General features: G+C 45.9%; 1 protein-coding gene across 2 annotated transcripts in view; it reads left to right on the top strand.

Moving 5' to 3' along the window:
- Positions 1-24,133, top strand: part of LOC110525077 (iporin) — a 53,285-nt gene that overhangs the window by 2,280 nt on the left and 26,872 nt on the right. For both annotated transcript variants that reach the window (XM_036979296.1, XM_036979297.1), the window contains exons 2-4: positions 17,098-18,822; positions 19,006-19,260; positions 22,604-23,192. In XM_036979296.1, coding sequence (XP_036835191.1) covers positions 17,293-18,822; positions 19,006-19,260; positions 22,604-23,192 — 2,374 coding nt within the window. In that variant the 5' untranslated portion in view covers positions 17,098-17,292. The remainder of the gene's footprint in view (positions 1-17,097; positions 18,823-19,005; positions 19,261-22,603; positions 23,193-24,133) is intronic.

Here is a 24,133-nt window from a genome sequence, read left to right as displayed (position 1 = left end):
AAGACAATAGTGCCACCTGGTTTGTTTTTAATAAAAGGAATTTGAAATTATTTTTTACTTTTGATACATAAGTATATTTAAAACTAAATACTTTTAGACTTTTACTCGGGTAGTATTATTGGGTACTTTTTCCACTACTGCATACACAGCGAAATGCTTATATTGCTAGCACCAACAGTGCAGTAATATCTAACATAACAGTACACACAAAATAATAGAAGTAAGGCATATATAAATATTAGGACGAGGCATTTTGGAGTCTGGAGTGTGTGTATATGACTGCATGACCAAAAGTATGTGGACACCTGCTCGTCAAACATCTCCTTCCAAAATCACGGGCATTAATATGTAGTTGTTCCCCCCCCCCCCCCCCCCCCCCCCTTTGCCTAATAACATGCCTCCACTCTTCTGGGAAGGCTTTACACTAGATGGTGGAACATTGCTGCTATAACAGCCTCCACTCTTCTGGGAAGGCTTTCCACTACATGTTGGAACATTGCTGCAGGGGGACTTGCTTCCATTCAGCCACAAGAGCATTAGTCAGGACGGGCACTGATGTTGGGCGATTAGGCCTGGCTCACAGTCGGCGTTCCAATTCATCCCGAAGGTGTTTGATGGGGTTGAGGTCAGGGCTCGGTGCAGGCCAGTCAAGTTTTCCTACACCAATCTTGACAAACCATTTCTGTATGGACCTCACTTTGTGCACGGGGGCATTGACATGCTGTAACAGGAAAGGACCTTCCCCAGACTGTTGCCACAAAGTTGGAAGCAAAGAATCATCTAGAATGTCATTGTACGCTGCAGCGTTAAGATTTCCCTTCACTGGAACTAAGGGGCTTAGCTCAAACCATGAAAAACAGCCATATATATTAAAAATCCTCCTCCACCAAACTTTACAGTTGGTGCTATGCATTGGAGCAGATTTGTCCGTCGGACTGCCAGATGGTGAAGTGAGGCCATTTGGAAAACAGTAGTGAGTGTTGCAACCCGAGGACAGACGATTTTTACGTGCTACGCCCTTCAGCACTCAGCGGTCCCGTTCTGTGAGCTTGTGTGGCCTATCACTTCTCGGCTGATCCGCTGTTGCTCCTAGACGTTTTGTACTTCACAATAAAAGCACTTACAGTTGACCAGGGCAGCTTTAGTAGGGCAGTAAATTCTACAAACTCACTTGTTGGAAAGGTGGTATCCTATGACGGTGTCACGTTGAAAGTCACTGATGTTCTTCACTATGGTCCATTCTACTGCCAATGTTTGTCTATGGAGATTGTATGGCTGTGTGCTTGATTTTATACATCTGTCAGCAACGGGTGTGGCTGAAATAGCCGAATCCACAAACTTGAAGGCCCTTGATGATCTTCTGGATCTTTCTGTGACACCGGATGCTGTCGACGTCCTGATGGGCAGGCAGTGTTCTCCCGGTGGTGCGTTGGGCTGACTGCACCAGCCTCTGGAGAGCCCTGTGGTTGCGGACGGTGCAGTTCCCGTACCAGGCGGTGATACAGCTCGACAGGATGCTCTCAACGGTGCATCTGTAAAAGTCTGTGAGGGTCTTAGGGGCCAAGCTAAAATTTCTTCAGCCTCTTCAGGTTGAAGAGGCGATGTTGCGTCTTCGTCACCACAATGTCTGTGTGGGTGGAACCATTTCAGATTGTCAGTGATGTGTACACCAATAATTATTTTCACCTTCTCTGTGGGTGAAAAGCCCTGTCAATGTGGACAGGGGGTGTGCTCCCCCTGCTGTACCCATGAAGTCCACGATCAGCTCCTTTGTTTTTGTTGAGGAAGTGCACTATGGCCCGTGGTCAAATAGGCTGCCATTTTGGAATGCCACCTTAGACACATGCATATGGCCAAAACTCCTTGTCTCTGGAAGATTGGAGCATCTGCCAGTGTTCATATTTAATACGAGGCTAATAGAGGGTCTTGAAGCAGTAACTCTGCCTTAATGTAACAGTTGTGCTATAAAACATGTGCCTTATAAAGTCCAGACCTCTTGACAGATATTCTAATAAGCTCACAGTGCTTCTACACCTGCATTGCTTGCTGTTTGGGGTTTTAGGCTGGGTTTCTGTACAGCACTTTGAGATATCAGCTGATGTACGAAGGGCTATATAAATACATTTGATTTGATTTGCTACGATTTCAGCAGACAGTGACTATAGTGAGAACAGTAGACAGTGACTATAGTGAGGACACTAGACAGTGACTATAGTGAGGACACTAGACAGTGACTATAGGGAGGACACTAGACATTGACTATAGTGAGAACAGTAGACAGTGACTATAGTGAGGACAGTAGACAGTGACTATAGGGAGGACACTAGACAGTGACTATAGTGAGAACAGTAGACAGTGACTAGTGAGGACAGTAGACAGTGACTATAGGGAGGACACTAGACTGACTATAGTGAGAACAGTAGACAGTGACTATAGTGAGAACAGTAGACAGTGACTATAGTGAGGACACTAGACAGTGACTATAGTGAGGACACTAGACAGTGACTATAGGGAGGACACTAGACAGTGACTATAGTGAGAACAGTAGACAGTGACTATAGTGAGGACACTAGACAGTGACTATAGTGAGGACACTAGACAGTGACTATAGTGAGGACACTAGACAGTGACTATAGTGAGGACACTAGACAGTGACTATAGTGAGGACACTAGACAGTGACTATAGTGAGGACACTAGACATTGACTACAGTGAGGACACTAGACAGTGACTATAGTGAGGACACTAGACAGTGACTACAGTGAGGACACTAGACAGTGACTATAGTGAGGACACTAGACAGTGACTATAGGGAGGACACTAGACAGTGACTATAGGGAGGACACTAGACAGTGACTATAGTGAGGACACTAGACAGTGACTATAGTGAGGACACTAGACAGTGACTACAGGGAGGACACTAGACGGTGACTACAGGGAGGACACTAGACGGTGACTATAGGGAGGACACTAGACGGGTGACTATAGGGAGGACACTAGACGGTGACTATAGGGAGGACACTAGACGGTGACTATAGGGAGGACACTAGACGGGTGACTATAGGGAGGACACTAGACGGGTGACTATAGGGAGGTGAGTAAAATATATATGCCTGTCTCCTGTTTATTTAGCATGAGGCAGCTTGATGTACATGTACACCGCCAGGGACAGGACACTAGCAGGGATCATGTACACCGCCAGGGACAGGACACTAGCAGGGATCATGTACACCGCCAGGGACAGGACACTAGCAGGGATCATGTACACCACCAGGGACAGGACACTGGCAGGGATCATGTACACCGCCAGGGACAGGACACTAGCAGGGATCATGTACACCGCCAGGGACAGGACACTAGCAGGGATCATGTACACCGCCAGGGACAGGACACTAGCAGGGATCATGTACACCATCAGGGACAGGACACTAGCAGGGATCATGTACACCGCCAGGGACAGGGCACTAGCAGGGATCATGTACACCGCCAGGGACAGGACACGAGCAGGGATCATGTACACCCCCAAGGACAGGACACGAGCAGGGATCATGTACACCGCCAGGGGCAGGACACTGGCAGGGATCATGTACACCGCCAGGGACAGGACACTAGCAGGGATCATGTACACCGCCAAGGAGAGGACACTTGCAGGGATCATGTACACCACCAGGGACAGGACACTAGCAGGGATCATGTACACCCCCAGGGACAGGACATGAGCAGGGATCATGTACACCCCCCTGGACAGGACACTAGCAGGGATCATGTACACCCCCAGGGACAGGACACTAGCAGGGATCATGTACACCCCCAGGGACAGTCTACAGAATGTGAAGACGACGTTACAGAACACAGATATAACATCCACCCTGCGTTGCGGACAGAGAGTGAAGTTGCAGGCTCTACTTACCTGTGTTTACACTACAGTACACTTAGTTGACATTTCACTAGAGGTCTACTTGTACAACAAGCTTACTATGCTACGTAAAGAGAGTAATCTTCCTATAGGCCGGTAAGGGAAGGAAGAGAGGAGGGATCAGAGAGGGTGATGTGCTGTCTTTAGCCCTGACACACACATGATCAGGGATCAGAGACGGTGTGACTCCTGTTCTGTTTTTAGCCAGTGAGATCAGTGAGTGATCCTAACGCTCCGTTGTTTCCAATGACAGAGGAAATAGGGGTGGATGTACGCTGTCCTGCCGAAGGAACACACACACACACACAGGTTAGTTAGTACGATTGACTGTGTACGTTAGTGTTGTGAATGTGGGTTGTGGTGAATGTGGGTTGTGGTGAATGTGGGTTGTGTGAATGTGGGTTGTGGTGAATGTGGGTTGTGGTGAATGTGGGTTGTGGTGAATGTGGGTTGTGGTGAATGTGGGTTCTTGTGAATGTGGGTTCTTGTGAATGTGGGTTGTTGTGAACGTGGGTTGTTGTGAACGTGGGTTGTTGTGAACGTGGGTTTGCATCCCGGGCCAGGCGTTGCATCCCGGGCCGGACCATGGTGGTGTGTGTCTCTGTGTGAGGAGGACAAAGGCTCTTTCAGTCAGTGAACACACACACAATCACAGAGAAGCTTTGACACACACACACACACACACACACAAGTACATCTGACATTCATAAAGCAGTGTAAAGGCTGAGAGAAGGAGGGAGGGAGGAAAGAGACATGGAGAAGGTTAGGGACGAGGTTGCTAGTGACATCCCGTCGTATATATATGGGGACTTTCTTAGACAGGGTAACCATTGGACACACTACTAGCAACAACAAACAATCAAGACTTTCGAGTAATCCAGAAAATAAAAATAAAAAAACACAAAGAAATTAAGTCTAAAAGCGAGAGAGGTTCTTTGTTTCATTTCAAAGGCACACGATTGTCTGTAAATGCCATTCTGGCTCCTAACATTTGACTCTAAACACAATACTATAGAGGGTATTACGGTAATGATGTCCATCTCCACCACACCCCTCGCTGGCTGTCTCTGTAGCTTCTCTGGGGAGGTCTGCTCTGAATCCCAGCCCTGTTCCTGGAAGTATAGTCCTGATGATGTAAGAGGGAGGAAGGGGGAGGCAGAGAGAGGGGGAGGGGAGGAAGGGGGAGGCAGGGAGAAGGGGAGGGGAGGAAGGGGAAGGCAGGGAGAGGGGGAGGGGAGGAAGGATGTCCTTTGTCTGTAGCTTTTCCTTTCCATAAAGTCTGTATGTTCTTTGACTCAAAATAGGAATATATGGTGTGTGGTTGGTTGTGTTGTAGAGATTTGATGTTAACCTTTGTGGTGTGGTGGAGGTGTGTGGTGTGTAAAACACACTAACTTTAGGGTCTGGCTGTTTGCTAATGATGATTATACAAAATATATATTTAGTCACATACACTGGATAGATGCAGTGTAATGTGGTATTTTACAGGGTCAGTCATAGTAGTATGATAGGTGTTGTTTTACAGGGTCAGTCATAGTAGTATGATAGGTGTTGCTTTACAGGGTCAGTCATAGTAGTATGATAGGTGTTGTTTTACAGGGTCAGTCATAGTAGTATGATAGGTGTTGTTTTACAGGGTCAGTCATAGTAGTATGATAGGTGTTGTTTTACAGGGTCAGTCATATGTGGGGACAGGTCGAAAAGCATTAAAATATTTATGGCAATTTAGCTAGCTAGCTTGCTGTTGCTAGCTAATTTGTCATGGGATATAAACATTGAGTTATTTTACCGGAAATGCACAAGGTCCTCTACTCCGCCAATTAATCCACACATAAAACGGTCATCCGAATCGTTTCTAGTCATCTCTCCTCCTTTTTCTTTTTCTTCTCTTGACTTTATATTGCGATTGGCAACTTTCATAAATTACTGCATTACCGCCACTGACCTCGTTCGTCTTTCAGTCACCCACGTAGGTATAACCAATGAGGAGATGGCACATGGCTACCTGCTTCTATAAACCAATGAGGAGATGGGAGAGGCAGGACTTGCAGCGCGATCTGCATCAGGAATATAACTGACTTCTATTTTAACCCTTGGCAACGCAGACGCTCGTTGACACGCGCTAGCAGTGTGGGTGCAATAATTGAATAACATAGATTTCTACATTTATTTTGCAACACTCGCGCTCGGTGTAGTCAGCCTATTAGAAGTTGAGAGTTAGGTCAGTTTGTGAAGTCTCCACCCTCGCAAAAGGAAACTCTCAGTCCTTATAGATTCTTCAGTCTACAGAATCTGCCCAACAAAAGATTAAGACCAGGGCGGAAAACGTACTCAGTGGAACTCATTCAGAGAATGTGTATGTGTGTGCATCCCGGACTGGCCGGCATGTGTGAGTTTATGTGTGTCATGTTAGAGCTGGGGGATTACCAGTTTGAAGTATGACAGAGTTTAAGGCCAGGCACCACACCCTCATAGGGTAATTCTTTACCCTTTATCATATCACAATCAACTTTTACCAGTTGAATGTTGACACCAAGTATAATAATTTTCTGAATTAAACATTTTCTGAAGTATGCTATTAAAATATGCAAATGAGGCAATATCTCATATGCATGTATTTGCATATCAGGCTAATCCATTTTTCTGGACGTCGGATGATTTGAAGTCAGCCTAGATATTTTGGTTTAAATTTGTTAAGATGCTCGAGGACCGCACTTGTTTTCATCTTTCTATCAGTAAAATACTAAAGACATGCTGAGAAATTCAAAAAAATGTTATCTATAATTTTTTTTTTTTTTTTACACAGACAACATACTTTATCAACAATTCCCTCTGGACCAGTATGGGGGAAAATACTGTATCTAAAGATAACCACACAACATGTAGTAGATGCAGATGTTTCTGAGGCTGAGAAAAAAAATCAGTTGGCATGTGGGAAGTGTCTGACGTTCAGGAAATGGCAGTTGAAGACAAATACACTGATGCCTGGACCCAATCACCAGCTCTTTCAAAGTAAGTTAAACAATGATGTGTAATTTAATCAAGTGAGCTTTTAAAAGTATTAATGTATGTCCATTATAAAGGGGTTAACATTTATGAAAATGTTGACGAAGGTAGTTGTATGATTAACTAAAGAAAATATACATTTTCATCAAGTTTGAGACATTTTTATGTTTACTTTCTTGAAAATGCTAATATTATTGGAAAAACATTTCAGCCTGTGTGATGCCTGGCCTCAATATGAGATGTAGGTTTTGGGGCGTTAGCCACGTGTTGGTCCGGTTCACTCTATCCATTGCCTGTGTTGAGTTTAGGCTAATATTTACCCAGACAAGGCCTGCTGGCAGGGGCGCCGCCAGGGATTGTGGGCCCCATGAAAAGATATCACATTGGACCCCACCACCACAGGCCACACCAACCCTACGCAACAGCTCTAACCACACACCTCCAGAACCCAATCGACACTTTCAAAGCCTTAAATAACTCTACCTTTTGCAGCCTTGCAACTCTCTTGTAGTCCAATATTTACTGTATGATGTTAACTGACAGTGAGCTGTGAAAATGTAACGCTGTGCAGACATGCATGCAACATTCTGCATACAGTGGAATTCACTATTTGATGCAAGACCTTCTATAAGAAATGTGCCATTTTTTACACTCTTACACTGAAAAATTCTCTTAACATGAATGAATAACTTAAAATAAGATATAACTTGAATGTACATTAACCTCTTATAATTAAAATAAATGAACATTATCATCGATAGAACGATATAACAAAAACAAAATAATAAAATCAGCAGCACATTTTTTTAACTAAGTATACATAAGCGGATGGAAAATGGAAAACACAATGGAAATTGAAAAGGCCTGATGGTGGCGCTAGAGGAAAAGGTCAAGAGGTCACCAAACCAACAGGTTTCTTCCACTTGGGGTCTTGATTGTGCACAACAAATGTTATGGTAAATCCAGCCATTACTTTGAGATATATCTCAGTTCTCAGTCTTGTTCTCAGCCAGTGGGCATCATGTGTGTAGTGATCCAATATCCATCGTCGTGCCATTTAACAGTTATCACTGGCCCTCGCTCAGCCTTACTCACCAAGAGCCCAGCGCCCAGCCTTCTTGCTAGCAAAGTCACTGATCAAGTCTTTGAAGTCCAGCTTTCTAGCTAATTGACGTTCAATGGGACAGCATGGCAAGACTGCAAAGCCTGTCCTGGGACATAGTGGACCTCAAGTAGTTTTTTTTAATCAGTTTTAGCTTACTGACAAACTCTCTCGCCACCAGGAACAGTCACAGGCATTGTACAAAACATACTTAAAGCAATGCACACTTCTCCCAAAATGCTTTGCAGCTGTATCTTACAAATTACATTAAGGAGACCAAAAGGGAACAAGTTAGGAGGGGGAAGTGACAGTATATACAGTGCTCAGGTGTCAGGAGACCCAGATGGGACAGGTTAGGAGGGAAAGTGGCAGTATATACAGTGCTCAGGTGTCAGGAGACCCAGAGGGGACAGGTTAGGAGGGAAAGTGGCAGTATATTCAGTGCTCAGGTGTTTAACTTCATTTTGAAACTCAGGTGTAAGATCTCTGGAGTACTTCATGATCAGTGGTTGGCACACAGAGAGGACTTTATCCTCACTAATCTGCCCAACTTTCAGAACAGCAGGAAATTATTCTAATTTTTTTTGCAGTGTTCTGGAACCAAGTGTCCAGGTCACTTATGATGTCGCCCATAGCAGTAACAAAAACACTGTTCCAAAACACCGTTGCTCCACTGTCCTGAGCCGTCTCTTCTTGAGAGGTCTCATCATGGAATCTCTTCCTTTTCCTCTGGCGGCAGTGTTCCATGCTAAAGATAAAATCAAATTGAGGTGAAACATCCATTTGCGTGGCAATCAGTGTTGCCTCAGACAGGAGAGACTCCCATCCATCTCTAAGAGCCTGCATCTCTTCCTTTTTAAGGCTCTGATATTGGCTGCCTCTGTGTCAAGTGAGATTTTTCCTGACAGGATAATCACATTCCTGTCCACAGTGCATTGCAGTACCTGCAATTATGCCAATTGACATGTCATTCAACCCAATGCTGCTCACCTCCTTCTTCAGTTGGGAGTAGGGCTGGTTCAGGGGGATGGGGATGTGGAGACAGGGCTGATTCAGGGGGATGGGGAGACGGGGCTGGTTCAGGGGGATGTGGAGACAGGGCTGGTTCAGGGGGATGGGGAGACGGGGCTGATTCAGGGGTATAGGGATGTGGAGACTGGGCTGGTTTAGGGGTATGTGGAGACAGGGCTGGTTCAGGGGGATGGGGAGACGGGGCTGGTTCAGGGGGATGGGGGATGGGGAGACAGGGCTGGTTCAGGGGATGTGGAGACAGGGCTGGTTCAGGGGATGGGGAGACAGGGCTGGTTCAGGGGTATGGGGATGGGGAGACAGGGCTGGTTCAAGGGGATGGGGAGACAGGGCTGGTTCAAGGGGATGGGGAGACAGGGCTGGTTCAGGGGGATGGGGAGACAGGGCTGGTTCAGGGGGATGGGGAGACAGGGCTGGTTCAGGGGGATGTGGAGACAGGGCTGGTTCAGGGGTATGGGGATGGGGAGACAGGGCTGGTTCAGGGGGATGGGGAGACAGGGCTGGTTCAGGGGGATGTGGAGACGGGGCTGGTTCAGGGGGATGGGGGATGGGGAGACAGGGCTGGTTCAAGGGGATGGGGAGACAGGGCTGGTTCAGGGGGATGTGGAGACAGGGCTGGTTCAGGGGGATGGGGAGACAGGGCTGGTTCAGGGGGATGGGGGATGGGGAGACAGGGCTGGTTCAAGGGGATGGGGAGACAGGGCTGGTTCAGGGGGATGTGGAGACAGGGCTGGTTCAGGGGGATGGGGAGACAGGGCTGGTTCAGGGGGATGTGGAGACAGGGCTGGTTCAGGGGTATGGGGATGGGGAGACAGGGCTGGTTCAGAGGCATGGGGAGACAGGGCTGGTTCAGAGGCATGGGGAGACAGGGCTGGTTCAGAGGCATGGGGAGAAAGGGCTGGTTCAGAGGCATGGGGAGATAGGGGTGGTTCAGAGGCATGGGGAGACAGGGCTGGTTCAGAGGCATGGGGAGACAGGGCTGGTTCAGAGGCATGGGGAGACAGGGCTGGTTCAGGGGGATGGGGAGACAGGGCTGGTTCAGGGGTATGGGGATGGGGAGACAGGGCTGGTTCAGAGGCATGGGGAGACAGGGCTGGTTCAGAGGCATGGGGAGACAGGGCTGGTTCACCCACCTTCTTTTGTGAAAAATTGGGTGACATACTGTCGCCTTTTTCTTTTCTCTCTCCTGTCTTTTCTTCCTTTTCATTTTTGGAAGACAGATGTTTCTTTAGGAAGCTGAGACATGATGCTCCACCGGCACTCCTCACTCACAATTCACTGCTAGCAATTACCGTTTGTTCCTGGTTTGGTGACCAAACTATTTAATGTAAATAGAGGGGGGGTTTTGGGCAATACAGAAGCTCTCTGGATGTTCATTTCAGACTATGTAGTTTTAACTTTAAAGCAAATGGCTACCTATTCTCAATATAGTGTACTACTTTATTTTGGGACATTATCTGTGTGTTTCTTCATTTTGGGACATTATCTGTGTGTTTCTTCATTTTGGGACATTATCTGTGTGTTTCTTCATTTTGGGACATTATCTGTGTGTTTCTTCATTTTGGGACATTATCTGTGTGTTTCACTCTGTTATCCCATGACTCTGGTTGTTTGTTCCTTGGCATTCTTCCACTGAAACTAAAAGGAACAGAATGTCACATCAGAGGAACACTAGCGCCAACTGTTAAAACTTATTGACTTTAGTAAAAAAAGTGTTATTTGATTTATATTACTTTTATTTAATTAGGCAAGTCAGTTAAGAACAAATTCTTATTTTCAACAACGGCCTAGGAACAGTGGGTTAACTGCCTTGTTGAGGGGCAGAATGACACATTTGTACCTTGTCAGCTTGGGGATTTGAACTCGCAACCTTTCGGTTACTAGCCCAACACTCTAACCACTAGGCTACCCTGCTGCCCCAAGGTAGGCAATAATGCATAATGCATCGTTTGAGGTATCATTAACACCGATAACCCCCTACTGCTGTGTTTGAGGTATCATTAACACCGATAACCCCCTACTGCTGTGTTTGAGGTATCATTAACACCGATAACCCCCTACTGATGTGTTTGAGGTATCATAAACACCGATAACCCCCTACTGATGTGTTTGAGTTATCATCAACACCGATAACCCCCTACTGCTGTGTTTGAGTTATCATAAACACCGATAACCCCCTACTGCTGTGTTTGAGTTATCATCAACACCGATAACCCCCTACTGCTGTGTTTGAGTTATCATCAACACCGATAACCCCCTACTGCTGTGTTTGAGGTATCATTAACACCGATAACCCCCTACTGCTGTGTTTGAGGTATCATTAACACCGATAACCCCCTACTGCTGTGTTTGAGTTATCATTAACACCGATAACCCCCTACTGATGTGTTTGAGGTATCATAAACACCGATAACCCCCTACTGATGTGTTTGAGTTATCATAAACACTGATAACCCCCTACTGCTGTGTTTGAGTTATCATCAACACCGATAACCCCCTACTGCTGTGTTTGAGTTATCATTAACACCGATAACCCCCTACTGATGTGTTTGAGGTATCATAAACACCGATAACCCCCTACTGCTGTGTTTGAGGTATCATCAACACCGATAACCCCCTACTGCTGTGTTTGAGTTATCATTAACACCGATAACCCCCTACTGATGTGTTTGAGGTATCATAAACACCGATAACCCCCTACTGCTGTGTTTGAGGTATCATAAACACCGATAACCCCCTACTGATGTGTTTGAGGTATCATTAACACCGATAACCCCCTACTGCTGTGTTTGAGGTATCATAAACACCGATAACCCCCTACTGATGTGTTTGAGGTATCATAAACACCGATAACCCCCTACTGCTGTGTTTGAGGTATCATAAACACCGATAACCCCCTACTGATGTGTTTGAGGTATCATAAACACCGATAACCCCCTACTGATGTGTTTGAGGTATCATTAACACCGATAACCCCCTACTGCTGTGTTTGAGGTATCATAAACACCGATAACCCCCTACTGATGTGTTTGAGGTATCATTAACACCGATAACCCCCTACTGCTGTGTTTGAGGTATCATAAACACCGATAACCCCCTACTGATGTGTTTGAGGTATCATTAACACCGATAACCCCCTACTGATGTGTTTGAGGTATCATTAACACCGATAACCCCCTACTGATGTGTTTGAGGTATCATAAACACCGATAACCCCCTACTGCTGTGTTTGAGGTATCATAAACACCGATAACCCCCTACTGATGTGTTTGAGGTATCATAAACACCGATAACCCCCTACTGCTGTGTTTGAGGTATCATAAACACCGATAACCCCCTACTGCTGTGTTTGAGGTATCATTAACACCGATAACCCCCTACTGATGTGTTTGAGGTATCATTAACACCGATAACCCCCTACTGATGTGTTTGAGGTATCATTAACACCGATAACCCCCTACTGCTGTGTTTGAGGTATCATTAACACCGATAACCCCCTACTGATGTGTTTGAGTTATCATTAACACCGATAACCCCCTACTGATGTGTTTGAGTTATCATAAACACCGATAACCCCCTACTGCTGTGTTTGAGGTATCATTAACACCGATAACCCCCTACTGATGTGTTTGAGTTATCATAAACACCGATAACACCCTACTGCTGTGTTTGAGTTATCATAAACACCGATAACCCCCTACTGCTGTGTTTGAGTTATCATAAACACCGATAACCCCCTACTGCTGTGTTTGAGTTATCATAAACACCGATAACCCCCTACTGCTGTGTTTGAGGTATCATAAACACCGATAACCCCCTACTGATGTGTTTGAGTTATCATAAACACAGATAACCCCCTACTGCTGTGTTTGAGTTATCATAAACACCGATAACCCCCTACTGATGTGTTTGAGTTATCATAAACACCGATAACCCCCTACTGATGTGTTTGAGTTATCATAAACACCGATAACCCCCTACTGCTGTGTTTGAGTTATCATTAACACCGATAACCCCCTACTGCTGTGTTTGAGTTATCATAAACACCGATAACCCCCTACTGCTGTGTTTGAGTTATCATTAACACCGATAACCCCCTACTGCTGTGTTTGAGTTATCATAAACACCGATAACCCCCTACTGATGTGTTTGAGTTATCATAAACACCGATAACCCCCTACTGATGTGTGTTCTTGCAGATGGCATTAAACGTAAGTCACGTTAAAGTGAACTGCTACTACAACCTCTGTTGATTTTGATACAGTATCGCCGTCAAAGACAGTAGCCGACACTAAGCAGGGATTGTACCGTTCTAGTCTTTAAAAAAAACAGTACGGGGACAGTTAACCCCCATTCTGATCCTTCAGCCAATCCCTTAATCTCATTTGAAGAGTCTACGGTGGGGTGTTTGAGTGCTACACGTTAGGCCAATGCGGTTAGCTTCAGGCTGAATCTGTGTGGTTTGACTGTTGGCTTGTCCTTAGACTGCTAATATGCCAGGCTATTGCTTTTAGGATCTGGTGTGGTGGGTGTTGGCTTGTCCTTAGACTGCTAATATGCTAGGCTATTGCTTTTAGGATCTGGTGTGGTGGGTGTTGGCTTGTCCTTAGACTGCTAATATGCTAGGCTATTGCTTTTAGGATCTGGTGTGGTGGGTGTTGGCTTGTCCTCAAAGTGCTAAACTAAGCTAATAGGCTAGGCTAATCCTGTTAGCATTGACCACTTTCTCTCTCTGGGAACAGCTGGTCATACAGAAACACTGCAGCTGTGGGTTTAGGACGGTATTTAAACCGTATTCACTGTTTGAAAGGTTGTATGTTTGCTGGGTAACTGATTAACTAGATGGCCGTGCGCTGGACACTGTTACGTCAGGAGACGCTAGGTTCTTGTTAAGGAGATGGAGATGGAGGAGGAGATGGAGATGGAGGAGAGAAGTTGGAGGAGAGAAGTTTGTTTTGAAAGTTGGATGGAGATGGATGGAGTTGGATGGAGATGGATGGAGATGAATGGAGTTGGATGGAGTTGGATGGAGTTGGATGGAGATGGATGGAGTTGGATGGAGTTGGATGGAGTTGGATGGAGATGAATGGAGATGAATGGAGAAGGAGTGATAATTGTTGAAGGGGGGGGGACGTTGACGAGGAGAAGAGGGGGAGAGCAGACTTACGTAAGGGGGATGATCCTCTGACATCTTCCTGTATGACTCACTGTAGCTGGCTCAGAGACAGGAAGTGGGGTGTGGGGATTCCGTCAGTGTTGTTGTCTGTGCCTCCCTTCTGCCTCAGGCATTTCAGATAGCCCTGTAATTGACCCTTGAAATTGAATGGATTTGACCTGCCAGTGTGTGTGTGTCTGAATCTGTGTGTATGTGTGTGTGTGTGTGTGTGTGTTTGAGCAGATAGAGCTACTGGTCTGCTGTCTCTAACCCCACCTGCACTGTCAGTCTCTGTAACAATTGGGATTATAAATATATCTAGGATTATGTCTGAATTAGAATTAATCTATCCAGGATTACTCCCGAGTAGGTGTTGAGTCTGGATTAGAGTCATCTTGACTTACCAGCGGCCACCTCTCTGCCCGTGTTGACACCTGTCACCGCCCTGCGCCAGGGAGTTTATGAGATGCCTGTCTAGCCGTAGACATATCCAACGGCATTGATTAGATGTTAGCAATGAAAGTATGAGAGAGTGGAGGATCAGATGTGTGAGCTCATACTGTGTGTGAGAGAGAACCTGTCTCACTGTTTCCACCTCACATGGCAGTGACTCATGACTCCCCTGCTGTAATGAGAAGACGTGTTATTTAACAGCTTCACAAGTCGCTTAAGATCTTTAGAAATCATATGGTGGTGGAAATCATGTGACAGTGTAGAGTATCTGCCTGTTGTGTTTACTCTGGCTCTGGCTCTCTCTCTCTCTCTCTCTCTCTCTCTCTCTCTCTCTCTCTCTCTCTGTCTCTCTCTCTCTCTCTCTCTCTTTCTCTCTGGCTCTCTCTCTGTCTCTCTCTCTCTCTCTCTCTCTCTCTCTGGCTCTCTCTCTGTCTCTCTCTCTCTCTCTCTCTCTCTCTCTCTCTCTCTCTCTCATATTTATATATATATATATATATATATGTATGTATACACACCTTAAATTCAAGGGGCTTTATTGGCATGGGAAAGATATGTTAACATTACCAAAGCAAGTGAGGTAGATAATATACAAAAGTGAAATAAAAAATGAACAGTAAACATTACACTCACAAAAGTTCCTAAAGAATAGAGACATTCCAATTGTCATAGTGTGTGTGTATATATACAGTGTTGTAATGATGTACAAATATGGGTTTATTAAAATAAATAAGCATAAATATGGGTTGTATTTACAATGGTGTTTGTAATTCACTGGTTGCCCTTTGCTTGTGGCAACAGGTCACAAATCTTGCTGCTGTGATGAAAAACTGATATTTCACACTGTAGATATGGGAGTTTATCAAAATCGGGTTTGTTTTCAAATTCTTTGTGGATCTGTGTAATCTGAGGGAAATATGTGTCTCTAATACGGTCATACATTTGGCAGGAGGTTAGGAAGTGCCGCTCAGTTTCCACCTCATTTTGTTGGCAGTGTGCACATAGCCTGTCTTCTCTTGAGAGCCAGGACTGCCTATGGTGGTCTTTCTCAATAGCAAGGCTATGCTCACTGAGTCTGTACATAGTCAAAGCTTCCCTTAAGTTTGGGTCGGTCACAGTGGTCAGGTATTCTGCCACTGTGTACTCTCTGTTTAAGGGCAAATAACGTTCTAGTTTACTCTGTTTTTTCGTTAATTCTTTCTATTATGTCAAGTAATTATCTTGTGTTTTCTCATGACTTGGTTGGGCCTAATTCTGTTGCTGTCCTGGGGCTCTGTGGGGTGTGTTTTTGTTTGTGAACAGAGCCTCCGGACCAGCTTGCTTAGGGGACTTTTCTCCATGTTCATCTCTCTGTAGGTGATGGCTTTGTTATGGAAGGTTTGGGAATCACTTCCTTTTAGGTGGTTGTAGAATTTAACATATTCTCCAGATTTTGATAATTAGTGGGTATCGGCCTAATTCTTCTCTGCATGCATCATTTGGTGTTTTACGTTGTACATTAAGGATATTTTTGCAGAATTCTCCATGCAGAGTCTCAATTTGGTGCTTGTCCCATTTTGTGAATTCCTGGTTGGTGAGTGAACCCCAAACCTCACAACCATAAAAGGAAATGGGTTACTGTCAGGGCCCAGATTTTTTTGGCCTATTTTGAATGCACACTTGTTGTTTGTGTACATGGATTTTATAATGTCGTATGTTTTTCCCCCAACAACACTTTCCATCAATTTGAATAGCAGACCCTCATGACAAATTTTAGTCTTTTTTCTTTTTGAAAATCAGAAGAAGCATTAGACTTTGCCTTTGTTTTGGTTTGTTTGTTTGTTTGTCAATTATGGTGTGCAGGGTGAGTACGTGGTCTGTCGTTCGATCATTTGGTAAAAAGACAATTTGACATTTGCTCAGTACATTGTTTTCACTGAGGAAATGTACAAGTCTGCTGTTAATGATAATGCAGAGCATTATCCCAAGGTTACAGTTGACGCATATCCCACAGTAGTTATTGGGGTCAAATTTGTCTCCACTTTGATGGATTGGGTAAGTCCTTGGTTCCAAATATTGAGGAAGATGCCAGAGCTAAGGATGATGTTTAAGAGTTTTAGGATAGTCAGTTGGAATTTGTCTGTATATGTTATAGTTTCATTTAGGATACCATCAACCCCACAGGCCTTTTTGGGTTGGAGGGTTTTTATTTTGTCCTGTAGTTCATTCAAGGTAATTGGAGAATCGAGTGGGGACCTAGAACAAGCATCTCTGTTTTGTCCAAAGTGAAACATTTGCTGCCATCCACTTCCTTATGTCTGAAACACAGGCTTCCAGGGAGGGCAATTTTGGGGCTTCACCATGTTTCATCGAAATGTATAGCTGTATATCGTCTGCATAGCAGTGAAAGTTAACATTACGTTTCCGAATGACATATACCATCTCTCTCTCTCTCTTCCAGATGTATCACTCAGACCACATAGTCGATTTCCTTGACCTCTCCTTCACCATCCCAATCCCTGGAGCCTTGGGCCTAGCATCAAACCACTGAACCAACCCCCTGTCCTATATCCCTCCACATATCCTATACCCCCACCCCAGCACTCACACAGCCTTTTCCCCTACCCCCTGTCCAAACCCCCATACCCGGAGGACCATGGACAGCCCCTCCAAGCTGTCTGGCGAGACCCTGATCGTTCATCACATCCCCCTGGTACACTGCCAGGTGACCGGGGGTCGGCAGGGCTACAGCGGAGGAGGAGGGGGGTCCCTGAAGAGATCGAACCAACCAGAGAACCTGGGCCTGAGCCCCACCACCTCCCTCCCTGAGCGAGATGTACTCCAGAGGGAAGCTCTGGTGTACAGCAGCCTCATCCAGACCTCTACAGGAGGAGGAGGAGGAGGAAGAGGAAGAGAAGGAAGAGGGGGAGGAGAAAGAGAAGGAAGAGGGGGAGGAGAGAGTGGAGGACATGGAAGAGAGAGAGGAGGAGGAGTAGGAGAACGAGGAGAAGGAAGGAGAGGAGGAGGAGTAGGAGGCGGCAGCACAGGGAGCGATAATTTGTCTGTGACGTCCAGTAACTCGGAGGACCAGGTGATGGTGGACAACACTCTGCTCAGGGTGAAACCAAGGGAACAGGCCAACAACCCTCTCCGGCTCCGCCACAACCCTTTTCTGCTCAACACGGAGGAGGAGGATGATGACGAGGAGGAAGAGGACGAAGACGATAGTGATAATCTCAACGGTTACCTGGAAGATTCATCCTTCCATCTCCATGGCAATACAAACTCCGCCCTAGACGAGGAGGGAGACGGGGTCACGCCCTTTCACCTCCACGACCTGGGGTTCACCACACACGAGCCCTTCCTGTTGCAAAGCACCCTGGGAAAGCACTCCTGGGGCTGCTCTGGGGGACGGGATTCCCTCAGGGGTGTTGCCTCCGATCTCTCCGCCCACCTGGAGGGCCTAGACCTGCTGGTATTGGATGGTCCTCGCCGACACGGCAGCAGCGGCTCCACCCTCTCCATGGACTGCGGAGAGCAGGAGTGGGCCGAGGATGATGAGGAGGAGGAGGAGGAAGACCCAATGAGGGGTGGTGGGAGGAGCAGTAGCCAGGCTGACTCGTCTTCCTCCAGCTCCGCCCACCAGCTCTGCTCCTGCTACGGCCTCTCACAGACGTTTCACGAACACTTCCCAGAACAGTTTTCCCAGTCGTTGGAATGCCAGCTGGGCTACGGCAGTGAATCGTCCTGCAACAGCTCGGATGGCATGCTGGTCAACTTCAGTGCCATTTATAACAAGATCAATAACAGTGTCCCTTCGACCTCCTCTGAGTCACCTCCTCCTGCCACGACCACCAACCTGAACAGTTCCACTGACCACTCCTACACCTCTTCTGTCTGCACCTCTTCTATACTGGATGGGGAGGCAGGGAGCCCAGGAAGGGCCAGAGACAGGGGTGCTTTCTACCTAGACCTCCACACTTCCCCCACCGCGCCCCCCAACTCTCATCAACCATCTTGCTCCTCCAATAGCACCCTGTCGTTGGGACTCCACCCCTACACCAACACCTCTGCATGCACCTGCTCAGCCGAACACCAGGGGGCGCTAGATCTGGACGCCAACTGCAATTCTTACCAGCCTCCCCACCAATCAGACTCAGGAAGTGACCTCACATCCTGTCTGCAGGTATGAAATCCTAAATCTCCTTCTGTTGAGCCTTTTGTGCAACTGCTACATGAGCACCGTAGTATGGCTGCCCTCTGCTCCAGCCTTTCCGAGGGGATAAAGAGGGAGTCAATTTCAAGTTAGAATTGTATTTAATTGCACAATAAAGTAATCCTTCTTCTTCTTCTGCTTCTTCTTCGGCAGAGCCAGGCCCGTCTCGTGGTAGCCACTCAGAACTACTACAAGTTGGTGACCTGTGACCTTTCATCTCAGTCGCCACCGAGCCCTGTGGGAAGCTCCGCATCGTTTGCCAGCTGCTCTGACGAGCACAGCAAGGAAAGCCCCGCTCACGACACGCCTAACACCACCCAGCCAACCGAATACTACCTGTTCAGACGGCCACCTGGGGGAGAGGGAAAGGAGGCCGAAGAGGAAGATGAGGAGGGAGAGTTGTCACAGGTAAGTGGAGGAGGATGTTGGTTCTGAAGCTCAGTTGGTGGAGCATATTGCCTGAAACACAATGATAGAGGGTCCGATGCCCTGGACCACCCATATGTTTAAAATGTACTGAAGGTCACTTTGGGTGAAAGTGTCTGCTGAATGGTATAATTCGTTTTTTTTTTTTAAAGAGTCAGACAGAGTTCTGTTTTCTGTAAATGGGGGTGATATGAGGTCAGAGGTTAAGAGAGATGAACCAGTGTTACAACGTCAACACAATATTTCCAGGGGTAAAAAATTTAATGAATGACAACTCAATTCATATTACAGAGATCATATAAGGAAGGTGGGGATTGAGATTTCAATTACCAACATGTACGGTACCAGGCAAAAGTTTGGACACACCTACTCATTCTACGTTTTTTCTTCATTTTCTACTATTTTCTACATTGTAGAATAATAGTGAAGACATCACAACTATGAAATAACACCGATGGAATCATGTAGTAACCAAACAATTGTCAAACAAATCAAAATATATTTTATATTTGAGATTCTTCAAAGTAGCCACCCTTTGCCTTGATGACAGATTTGCACACTCTTGGCATTCTCTCAACCAGCTTCATGAGGTAGTCACCTGGAATGCATTTCAGTTAACAGGTTTGCCTTGTTAAAAGTTAATTTGTGGAATTTCTTTCCTTCTTAATGCGGTTTGAACCAATCAGAAGACATCCCTATTTAACTGCACCTCAGATTGCAGCCCAAATAACACATCTCCACATTAACTGTTCAGGGGAGACTGCGTGAATCAGGCCTTCAAGGTCGAATTTCTGCAGAGAAACCAACCTCCGTGTCTTTGTGAGATGCAGAGTAGGCGAACGGCTGATCTCCGCATGTTAGGTTGCCACAGCGAAGCGAGGAGGAGGAGGAGGTGTGATGGTGTGGGGGTTGCTTTGATAGTGACACTGTCTGTGATTTTATTTAGAATTCAAGGCACACTTAACCAGCATGGCTACCACAGCATTCTCCAACGATACGCCATCCCATCTGGTTAGTAGGTGTACCTAAACGTTTGACTGGTACTGTACCCTCCTTGACCTCCGACTTCTAGAACCTATTCGGTAAAGTAATGTATAATTTGCACTACTAAAGGAGTTGATACAGTTGAAGTCGGAAATTTACATAAACTTAGGTTGGCGTCATTGAAACTCATTTTTCAACCACTCCGCAAATTTCTTGTTAACAAACTATAGTTTTGGCAAGTCGGTTAGGACATTTACTTTGTGCATGAAACAAGTAATGTTTCCAACGATTGTTTACAGACAGATTATTTCAAGAGTTATTGATATGTTACGGTGTTCTTGTGATCAGATTTATATTGGAAAAAAACATCCCGCTCTGTGAAAGTACGCCTTGGAAAACATAAACCCCATTATAACACGTGAAGATATCCCCTCTCCAGTTGAGAGATAGAGAACCACATCGTTCTGTTCATTAATTAGGTCACGTCGGGATGGAAAAAAAGTTAATCCACCACGTAGGGGCGGCAGGGTAGCCTAGTGGTTAGAGCATTGGACTAGTAACCGAAAGGTTGCAAGTTCAAATCCCCAAGCTGACAAGGTACAAAATCTATCGTTCTGCCCCTGAACAAGGCAGTTAACCCACTGTTCCTAGGCTGTCATTGAAAATAAGAATTTGTTCTTAACTGACTTGCCTGGTAAAATAAAGGATAAAAAAAAGGAGGTAACTATGACAACAAGTAACTCCAAAGAGAAGCCATGTGGATTTATACATTCAATTCTGTATCTCCACACAGTTTAAACAAATCATTTGATTTCCTCCTCCTTCCTATAAGCCAAATTTAGACCGTTATACAAGAAACACTGTCCATATCAGATGTTTCATATCGTCTATGAGTTGGCCCCACATATTTATGAACGGCTGTGCCTGATGTCCTTTGTGGTGGGCCGTCTCATGAATTGACATGATGTGTTTAGGTGAGCGGACACCTGGGGTGGTTGATCTGGGAGTTGCCCTTCCTGCCTGGTCCCATAGCCCATTATTCTGTATTTCTTTGTGACTAATTTGTATACAGGTAGACAAGAGGGGCCATCAACCCTGATTAGAACCAACTGCTACTCATCTGTCGTTCTTTATAAATGCTGTTTTGAATTAAAAATTAAATTGTAACTGCACATTAAAGAAGGCTGTAAAGCCGAAGTGTCTGTGTACACCATCCCTGATTCAGTGAAAATATATATTTTTTAATTAATAATTCATCGTTTTTTTTAATTACCTTTTTATTTAACTTGGCAAGTCGGTTAAAGAACAAATTCTTATTTACAATAACAATGCGACCATCTTTTTGAATGGAAACACATTTCACCTGTTTGTTTGACAGAATTGGCACGTTTAATTGCTGGTTCAAGTCCCGGGCCAGGCGACGTAATAGACCATTACTACCATCTATTACCGTTTCACTGAGGCAGCTGGGAATCCTGTAAGGGTGTATTCCTGGAGAGTGTGTCTGTCCCAGATTCTGTCTACGTGCCTTCAGTGGGTGTGTTGTTGACCCAATAAAGATAGTTCTATTTACAGTAGCTATCGGTGCTGCAGTCTGAGGATATCCATGCTGTTATTGGGGCCACAGAGTGGCGCAGCGGTCTAAGGCACTGCATCTCAGTGCTAGAGGCGTCACTACAGACCCTGGTGCAGCGGTCTAAGGCACTGCATCTCAGTGCTAGAGGCGTCACTACAGACCCTGGTGCAGCGGTCTAAGGCACTGCATCTCAGTGCTAGAGGCGTCACTACAGACCCTGGTGCAGCGGTCTAAGGCACTGCATCTCAGTGCTAGAGGCGTCACTACAGACCCTGGTGCAGCGGTCTAAGGCACTGCATCTCAGTGCTAGAGGCGTCACTACAGACCCTGGTGCAGCGGTCTAAGGCACTGCATCTCAGTGGCGTCTAGAGGCGTCACTACAGGCATCCGAGTTTGTATCCAGGCTGTGTCACAACTATCCAGGCTGTGATTGGGAGTCCCCGTAGGGCGGCGAACAGTTGGCCCAGCGTCGGTATAGGCCGTCATTGTAAATAAGAATTTGTTCTCAACTGACTTGCTTGGTTAAATAATCAATAAAACACGTGTGGCTCTCAGGGACATATTCTGTCATCAAAAGTATCTCTTGGGACTTAAAGGAAAAAATATTACGGTGAAGATTAAATGAATGAAAACTCTTGATGTTTAGTTGTGACCAGTTGAATCATTGTTGTTGTACCGGTATAGACCCCATAAGTGGAGTGGCTGTGGCCATTGGAGGCTTGGTGAACTTGGATCTAACCCGTCTCTGTCCCTCTCTCTCCACAGCGTGATGAAAATGAGGAAGAGGATGATGACGAGGAAGAGGAGAGGAAGAAGAGGGAGCAGCAGCAGATGGGCGGAGCCTGTTCAGACCTCATCATCGAGGGACAGGTGTACATTAACATCTCCCCTCCCGTGGTTGACCGAGGACCCATCGGAGGCGGGACTCCCCGTTCCCGTAGCTACGACCGGAACCTGGACAAGTCCCCGCCCCCTCGGCTTGGCTCATTGGAGCGCATGCTGAGCTGCCCTGTTCATCTCAGTGAGGGCGCCGTCCCCCTCGGCCCTCCCACTCCGCCACGGGTCACTTCCTTCGCTGAGATCGCCAGGAGCAAGAGGAAAAATGGAGGAAGCGCTGGCTCTCCTTCTCTCAGGACGGGGGGATGTTCAGATCCCTTCTCCTCCACCCACTCGGCCCACTCCCACTCCTCGGCCCACTCCTCGGCCCACTCCCACTCCTCGGCCGACTTCTCCCCCATCCTGGAGGGCCTGGGTCAGGGTCCGAGCCACAGTGTGCCTTTCCAGCGCTGCTACAGCCAGGGCAGTGTGGACCGCCCTGGTGGTGGCGCCAGAGAAACACGCTCCACGGCTGAAGGTAAGAAGAGAAGAAGAGCACCTATTAGGAGCTATAATTATATAAAACGATTATGGCCATGTTCCAGCCTGACTACGTTGCAGTCGCCTGCCAGATGTCACAATGCGTGGATAGGTATTTAGCATATCAGCTAACCACATCGTATGATATAGCAATCTGATGATCTATTTAACATATCAGCCAACCACATCGTATGATATAGCAATCTGATGATCTATTTAACATATCAGCCAACCACATCGTATGATATAGCAATCTGATGATCTATATCAGCCAACCACATCGTATGATATAGCAATCTGATGATCTATATCAGCCAACCACATCGTATGATATAGCAATCTGATGATCTATATCAGCCAACCACATCGTATGATATAGCAATCTGATGATCTATATCAGCCAACCACATCGTATGATATAGCAATCTGATGATCTATATCAGCCAACCACATCGTATGATATAGCAATCTGATGATCTATATCAGCCAACCACATCGTATGATATAGCAATCTGATGATCTATATCAGCCAACCACATCGTATGATATAGCAATCTGATGATCTATATCAGCCAACCACATCGTATGATATAGCAATCTGATGATCTATATCAGCCAACCACATCGTATGATATAGCAATCTGATGATCTATATCAGCCAACCACATCGTATGATATAGCAATCTGATGATCTATATCAGCCAATCACATCGTATGATATAGCAATCTGATGATCTATATCAGCCAACCACATCGTATGATATAGCAATCTGATGATCTATATCAGCCAACCACATCGTATGATATAGCAATCTGATGATCTATATCAGCCAACCACATCGTATGATATAGCAATCTGATGATCTATATCAGCCAACCACATCGTATGATATAGCAATCTGATGATCTATATCAGCCAATCACATCGTATGATATAGC

Source organism: Oncorhynchus mykiss, chromosome 6 (assembly GCF_013265735.2).
Source record: "Oncorhynchus mykiss isolate Arlee chromosome 6, USDA_OmykA_1.1, whole genome shotgun sequence".
NCBI classification, from domain to species: Eukaryota; Metazoa; Chordata; class Actinopteri; order Salmoniformes; family Salmonidae; genus Oncorhynchus; species Oncorhynchus mykiss.
Note: the sequence above shows the minus strand (reverse complement) of the source record. Positions and strands in the feature narration are given on the sequence as shown.